At 36.1% G+C, this 8,478-nt stretch overlaps 1 protein-coding gene across 1 annotated transcript in view; it reads left to right on the plus strand.

The window, feature by feature from the left end:
- The window catches only part of ERO1B (endoplasmic reticulum oxidoreductase 1 beta), a 34,876-nt gene extending 26,398 nt beyond the window's left edge, over positions 1–8,478 (plus strand). The window contains exons 12-16 of the mRNA XM_017744782.1: positions 117–363; positions 1,149–1,218; positions 2,400–2,486; positions 3,903–4,036; positions 4,732–8,478. Coding sequence (XP_017600271.1) covers positions 117–363; positions 1,149–1,218; positions 2,400–2,486; positions 3,903–4,036; positions 4,732–4,792 — 599 coding nt within the window. The 3' untranslated portion in view covers positions 4,793–8,478. The remainder of the gene's footprint in view (positions 1–116; positions 364–1,148; positions 1,219–2,399; positions 2,487–3,902; positions 4,037–4,731) is intronic.

Genomic DNA, 8,478 nt, shown 5'->3' on the forward strand with positions numbered 1-8,478 from the left:
TATGTAATACACATCTTGGTTTTTCTGAAAATTCTTGGTGTATACTTAGTTGCTTTTATTTTCTAAATGTGTCTCTTTTACTGCTTCTGCCCTTTTTTTTTTTTTCCTCTGTGTAGAAACGTGGGGGAAGCCTCGCTGGGGACCAAATGTGAAAGAGTTCACTCGCCGCTTTGACCCTGCTGAAACGAAAGGAGAAGGCCCAAGGAGGCTCAAGAACTTGTATTTCTTATATTTGATAGAGCTGCGTGCTTTGTCAAAGGTTGCCCCTTACTTTGAGCGTGCAGTTGTCGACCTTTACACTGGCAATGGCCACGAGGATGCTGAATCTAAAGCTCTCTTACTAGATATCTTCAGGGATACCAAGTAAGGCATAGGGGTTTTCTTATCAGTGGTTTGAAGTTTTCAGTTGTATTTGGAAGTGAGAATAGGTGACTCCTTGATAGGATAGGTCAAGGAGAGTGGTATGAAGAAATAAAGTTTAAGTAATGGGAGAGATCAAGGGGAATTTGTATGTTTGATAGGAGAGACTAATAGTTTTGAGGTTTGAATATACCAATCTTTAAAAACAAACAAACAAAAGCACTCAACCCCAAGCCATACAATACCCTGGGCTATTCCCTCTGTGTTGTTTTTTCTGTTTCTTCAGTATAAAATGCACATGATTTATTTTGAAAAGGAAATTAGTATATATAGTTTTTTAATGGTCCACTGAGTAATCTGGTTTTTATCACAGATTTAGCTTCTGGTGGTTTGGCCATCCATTCTTCCTTCTATTTATTCCATGATGTCCTTAAGTTCAGTTCCTTTGCTCTTTTTTGCTAGTTTTTGTGATTCATAACATGTGTGGTTTCATTGCTGTCCCTAATCACAGTCTTGCTAGGTAATTGAGATGTAGTCAGACAATGATCAATTGGAAGGCAAACATTAAGCCAATTTCAGTATTAGTTGGAACAAAACTGTGAATAACAGATTTCAAGTTAATGATTGAATAGTAAAACTGATATTACTGAGTAATTCTTTAAGGCCTGATCTGCAAAGACTAGGAACTCTGAAAAATGTTACACTGATGGCATCAGCTGCTTACCAAGCTTAATTGAGCACTGTAGTTTATGCCAGCATTTGTTTTGATTGCATTTTGTCTTTATTAGGTCCTTCCATATGCACTTTGATGAAAAGTCCATGTTTGCTGGAGATAAAAAAGGAGCCAAGTCACTAAAGGTAAAGCTAGTTTTCTGAATGACATCCAAAATACCCATTTTTAAATTAAGCTGTTTTATTTTGGAAAACCCTTCTGCCAACCACAAACATACTGCTGAGAGTAAGGTTTTATCCCTGCCTTTTCTAGAGTTGTATCTGAGGCCTTTTAATCAACTTTATAGTAAGGTGCTGTCCTGATCCAAGCAGACTGAAATCTCTGGCTTTGTGCCTTGAGTCTGGCATCAGGACTGTGGTGGGGCAAATGAATTAGTATTACCAGTAAGTGCAGTGGTGCTTATTTTTAAGTAGACTATCTGTTTCATAATTATCTGGAGAAAAAGAACCAACCCAGTCATGTTTGCTTTAAAAAATGATGCCTTATATAGCATAATATAACATAATATACAGTATAGTACCATGTAATATAATGATAAACATTAGAAAAACATAGTTCCTAGACATGGGAACCCAATGTGAAAGCTGTGCCTAACTAGCAACTTCCAGTGTTAGCACGCAGGTGTTCAGGTTGGTATGCATTACAAGTCCACAGCTGGAGTGGGGCTTAGTAACAAAGGCCTGTTTTAATATTTATTAATGCTTCTAATACCTATTTCAGTAGCAGTATGGAATGTCATCAGCATTACAAAAAATGCTATTAGAAAAGCGACAGTGTTTTATCAGCCCACCTAGTGTTTTTTTTTGGACTTCAAAAAATTAATTGAGATCAGCTTAATTAGTTCTGCACTGTGCTTGGTCCCACTCTGCCTGAAGTTGCAAGGCAACAATCTACCCATAGTTTTGAACAGGAAATATCTTTTGTGAATTGTAACCTGTTTGTCAAAAAGCTGGCTCGTTCAAAAGGGAGTTAAAAAAATGGGCAGGGAAACAGATACAGTACTTACAGCTTAGAAAATTTTGAGGAAGTTGGTAGAAAGTGTACAGAATCGAAGTGTTCTGTATTTTGGGGGAGATTTTTTTGTGGAATTAGCTGTTAGAAGCAGCTTGGAAACAAGATTCTGGGTTTACATGGGTCTTTGTTATGGCCTGACTGCATAAGGCAATGGTTTTGTTCAGTTTTGCTAAGAAAATTGATATTCTAATGGTACTAGATTTTTATTGGTACTAAGTTCATTAACCTTCTATTTTTGTAAAGCTAAGATGTACATTAACCAAAGCTTTTAAATTTTGTTTTTAACTGATAGGAAGAATTCAGATTGCATTTCAAGAACATCTCCCGCATAATGGATTGTGTTGGATGTGACAAATGCAGGCTGTGGGGCAAGCTGCAGGTACAGGTTATTTTGTGTAGGTGTGTGTGTTCTGGCAGGGGCAGCTTCCAAGATAAGCATCTCTTTCATTTTGTCAGGACTCTTTTACCTTAGCATTCAGACTTTCTGCACATGGTTGGTCCTTGATATCCTTACCTATATAATAGAAACAGATATATATTAATTACTGATGAACATTTTTAAACTTTTTTTCCAGGTGTGTTTTTCATTTAGTCAACAGCTGTTCAGTTTACTGAAAGGTAGAGTTTGTGTTCTAAAAAAGATACTTTTAAAGCAGATGCCTCATGGTGAGATATTACTAGCAGTCAATATCTTACCTGTATTCAGTGATCAGATGAGCCTTGCAGAATCACTTGTGGAAAATCTTCCTTTAAATACAGCACTAACTTGTTAGGGAATCCAGTGTGATATTTAACTCCACAAACTGGGGTGTAAGGAAAAGAAGTAATTCAGATTTTCAGTTTATGTAGAGGGCACCAAATGAACACAAAGGTGCTCAGTAAAGCTGAAAGTTGAAAACCAGTTTCATTTTCTTGGCAGTTACTATTTTTATTTTACTGAGAACAATATTTTAAACCTCAAGACTAATGTCAAGTCCAGACTGAGAATAGTTATTTTTGGAGTGCCTGCTGTATGGTACCACTGTATTGCATTAAACTTACCAGAGTGCAGTTTTCAAGAGTTTGCAGCATCAAAAATTTGGTGGTCTCTGCTGAATTTGTGGAGTTCTGCTTACCCTGTCCTAGTTAATACTTCTGATCTTATTGTTTTTTCCTTCTCACTCAGGATTAAAAAAAGCCAGATTTCCTGACCTATAAAGTTCTCTTGCAGCCAGCTTCAACCACTTTTTGTTAAAATTCAGTGGTTGCTTATGTAGCCCAATTAAAAGTGAAAATAAGAAAAGCTGCTTCTGTTCTATTCCAGCATAGAAAATAGGGGTTGAAATTGAAACTGCAATGTTTACCACTAGGATTGAAGGTGGGAAAAGAACATCTGTTGTGATATCTCATAAGAAAACTTAGTTTGACTTCAAAGGGGAAGGGGGGAGGGAAAGGGGAGATGTGCTCCTGCAGGAGTGGGGCATCTGTAAGGTAAGGGGTGGGAGGGAGCTGGAATTGTTGTAATGGGCATATTTTCATATGCATGGCCAAGAAGAAAAGAGATGGGAAAAGAAGAGATATAAAAGACAAGGATGAAGAGTAAGTATACCTGAGGAAACAAATGTTCTTAAATAAATAACTGAACCTGGTACACATTAGTGCCCTGATTTTTGTGCAGTTTTTTGGGTTGAGGGTCAGTATGTAAGAATTGGTACTAAAGTTTGCCTGGATTAGTATGTTTTTATCTTTTTTTGTGGTTTATGACTATTTAAAGGAATGATCTTATTGATGTTAAAACATTGGACTTCTTTTATAGACTCAAGGCTTAGGAACTGCTCTGAAGATCTTGTTTTCTGAGAAAGAAATACAGAGCCTTCCTGAGAACAGCCCATCAAAAGGTTTTCAGCTCACACGGCAAGAAATAGTTGCTCTTATAAATGCCTTTGGAAGGTAAAATGTTGCAATTTTAATAGTAGAAAAGTATGACACTTCAGTATCAATACTCAGGCTCTGTAGAAAGATGGTATTGTACATTTAGCTGTAGGTTTTTAAAGGCTGAATTGGTGATATTGATTAACTTAATGCCTTCAAACTGAGCATGTGGATTATTAACCTTGGTCATCATTCTGTGTTTGGAACGAATTCATCCCCTCTATCTCAAGTCTCATAAATCCACCTTCCACAAGATGAAATTTAAGTCTCTTAAATTTGATTAATTTTTAAAAAATGTATCCCCTTTGAATGATGAAACATTGTAACAGCTTTAAAAGAAGTGTACATAGAGCATGCTTTGCTCATCATGTTAGTTCTTCAGATCTTAAATACAACAATCTGTTCCTGTTTAAACAATCTATTTAAACAATCTGATAAAAGAATGTAATAAACTTTATTACCTGTGGTTAGGGATTTTTAGATGTTTAATGAAGCTGGGACAATTAAACATTATATATAAACTTTAATCCCTGTCATATATTATGTAAATATAAAATGGAGAGTCAGATACTTTTTGAGAGAAAGTGTATTTTAAGTGTGTTACTCTTTGGAACAGAATTGTGTTTGAGAAAAAATCTAAAGGAAAATGAATGTCATAATTTGTAGTTCTCTTTTGCTGACTTGGTAACACTTGGGTGGTTTTTGTTTTACAGGCTTTCCACGAGTATAAAAGAGTTGCAGAATTTTAAAGTTTTATTACAACAAACTAGGTAATGAAGGCCTTTGCACAACCTGTTAGTGAAGATCATTTACATGACTGCATTGAGCAGAAGGAACTGATCCTTACAGGACTCACATGAACTGATAAAAAGTAAAATCAAATACCAACTTGAATATTTATGTTTCAACTAGGAATGGTTATTAATTAGAAAATATATTTATGAATGAAATACATAGTTTTTAAATGTGTAAATTATGCTGATCTGTTTATTTTTTAAGTTTTCTGCTCATAGTTCTGTTGTACTTAAACTTCATAAATTTTCTTATCTCCTTGTCTTTCTGAGACAGCTGTTTTATATGAAAACATATGTACCTCCACCCTGACTTGGCCTGTCTGGAGAGAGGGGAGCACTTCCTGTCTCTCCCCATTTACTGAACTTCAGTGTATTCTGAGGATTTGGTATGTTAGTTCTGACTGTCAAAAGGAAGGGAGGGAAAAAACCTCCAAACAAACAAAAACAAACAAAAAAAAATCACAGTAAAAAAACCTCCCAAACACAAAAAAAATGAACTACAGAAAGAAAATAAGGCTCTTGCTGAGTTTTAGCTTCTTACTGTAATAATGAAACTTACTTAAAAATAGCAAATTTACTGAGCAGAAATTTTTTTCATGCTGAGCTTCTTTGCATCATGGTGATACCAACATTTTTTACCCTTCTCTTGTGCTTTTCACATTTTCTTTTTTTTTTTCGTTTTTAAATTACTACCTTGTCTCTGCTCTGATGCAGCCGAGTTGAAAGTGACTTTTCTGCAGCCCCTTGCTGCAGCCCCTTACCTGCACGTATGTGGAGGTTGGGGTCAGGGCAGGGGGAGATGGTTAGTGGAGTGCTGCTAGCTGAAAAACTTCAGTCAATCAAATTTCTGTTTACTCCATATTATCTTCTAGATTGTAATCACAAGTTTGGTTTCCAAAAGTTGTCTTTTTAATGTCTAAAATGTTAAAATAGCACACATTGGTCTTTGAGCCATGGAAATAAATTTGCTCTTTGAGTCATGTTTGAGTGCTATGTTAAAAGGTCAGTGTAAAAATAACTTGCTTTTGTAGTCACTTTTAAAAAAAGATGCTTTTTAAAATTTGTAATCATACTGACATTCAATACCACATACTCTTATCTATGCAAACCCTTACTGTATCTTCTTTACAAGGATATTCAGCATAAAGAAACGGGTATGTTAATAACATTACTTTCATAAAATAAGAAATTACTCATGTATCATTGTCCACAGATGTCAGTGATAACTTACCAGTGTCAAAACAGAATTTAAAAACAGCATTACCAATTAGTAGCAACCAAATATTGGTTTAAATTTAAAATGAAGTAATTTCTTTTAAACCAGCATGTTTAAAAATGAAGTTAGGAGTTTTGAATGTAGGAAGTGCTGGTACAGTGTAGATACATCTCTTGTTTTAAAAACAAGTCTTCACAAAATTAAGTGCTCTTAAACATTTTTCACCCTATTAGATACTGAGTGACCTATTTATATAACTGATTGTAACTGTATTGGCTTCCTTAATGTGTTCCTTTACAACTGAGATTTTCTGAAGGCTGGAATATGCTCTGTCCTTTGTTTCCAGACTAGCCTCAAATTTCTACCTGACTGGAAATGAAGTAGACTATTCTGCTGACACTTGCTTTTATAAAAAATACTGTTGCTTCAGAAAGTTAGCCCCCTTGTGTCAAACTGGGATATGCTAAATGAAATGAAAACAAAAATAGGGAAAAACAAAACCCAAACAAAAAAAAAAAATCCAAGCCGCCCTTACGAAGTTTTGGTGATAGTTGCACAAATCGGCGATGAGCTGGTATCCTGGTGGAAGCTCCTGTTTAAGCCGGTAGCTGCTTGGACATGGTGTTAGGGGAAGCTGATGCCAGTTTGGGGATGTTATGTTTTTACCTAGTAGCCTCTCTGGCCTGTGGGCACCCGTGGCTGAGCAAGTTATCACAGGCTTTCTTTTTCTAGTTAATGCAGAAGAGCTGGAAGTTTCTGGGTGGATTCATGTGGCCTCTTCCAAGCTCTGTATTTGCACCCTTAGAGTTTATTTTTCTCTCTTAAATTGGAGTGGGAATCTAGATAAGTAGCTCAGATGTGAACAGCTGTGTTTGGTAAATGAGTTACACACTGAGTATCCAAATCTTCTGAGTAATTGTATTATGTTGAAAGAGTATAATTTTTAATTGGCTATTAATTCTTTGCCTTTTGGCTAGACCTGCAAGGGCTAGAACTGTAGGCTCACTCGTGTGAGGAGTGCTGTATAACTGGGATTTATCTGTATTGTTATATATTATAGTGCCTAAAGCTTTAGGCAGGATTTTCTAGTTTAAAAAAACTAACGAAACTGTATTGACTGCGCTGCCCCAGGAAGGACCTAAGTCTCAGAAATGTTTCTTCCTCTCTTCCCCTTGCTTTGTGGGGAAGGTGAATTGCTTCCAACCTCCTCCTGGGGATGCAACTTGCTATTTTTTTTTTCTTTTTCCACCTGTGCCTGGCAAAAATCGACAGACACTGAAGCAGAATCATGCACTTGCTCATGGGACAGGTGAGAGATTCAGGCATGCAGATCCTGGACACACCTGGTCCTTGCAGCCCTTGTTGGCACAAGGTTAATACTGTTGGGTAAGGATGTAAAGAGATATGAAGCTTTTCTTCTTGTCCTTTGTCTCATGGGAACACAGGAATGCAACTGAACAGCAAATTGTGTGTAAGTTTTGTTGCGCCTGAAGGTACATCTCGCTTGATGATCAAATATGGAAGGCATTTCACTTCACTGCCATTGTAGAGATAGGACATAAGATTTTTCCTGTAACAAATCTAGTTGAAACAATTTTCCTGTCACCATCTTTTCTACTGTATTTGATGTACATTCTGTGACTGCTGCCTATGAAGTTTTGCTGTGTGAGTTGGATGACTTAGTTCTTTATATGTTAAATTAACTTTTAAAAATTTACAGCTCTGTTTTTATACTAAAGAATAAGGTTAATTACACCGTCCATGACCTGTAAACTATTTTAAATTCCAGCTCCCTGTTGGAGATCAGCTTGTCAACAGTCTGCCATTCATTTCAGAGTAACAGTACATTTTCTTGTACAAATGACACAATGATTGTAATCCCAGAGAGGTAGTGAGAAGACAAAGACAAAAATTTTTAATTGTTCCCAAGTCATGAAGACTTGTGTGAAATCGTGAAAAAAGACTTGGTGCAAACTGCATGGGTAAAAAGTAGGGCACTGTTGCTGAATAACTTGTTCTTCAGTGCCTGGGGAGGTAGGTCAGAATATAAATTTAAAACAATGAAATATAGAGACTCATGTAAGCTGGAATAATAAGTGTTTTCCTAGTTTTCAGCTGATGATCTGTACTGTCATTGTATGTGCATGAAATACACTGTGCCACACTTTCTTGAGTTGTGTTTGATGGTTGGGTTGCCTTTATCTGACCTTGCTTTGTGCTTTTCTGGGAAATGACCTGTAATATGTTGTAAATAATCTTGATGCTCATGTTTATAAAGTAGCAATCAGCAATTCATCACTTTACAATTTCTCCATATAGCTACCCTAATGAAATGTAATATTTATTAAAATCAAAATCAATGTTGGAACTGCTTATTGAGATCTAAACACTTCTGAATCTTTGCTATGTTTGAATCTACAAAATGCAAATTAAAGTATTTTCTGCTACAA

Source organism: Corvus brachyrhynchos, unplaced genomic scaffold (genome assembly GCF_000691975.1).
Source record: "Corvus brachyrhynchos isolate BGI_N302 unplaced genomic scaffold, ASM69197v1 scaffold70, whole genome shotgun sequence".
NCBI lineage: Eukaryota > Metazoa > Chordata > Aves > Passeriformes > Corvidae > Corvus > Corvus brachyrhynchos.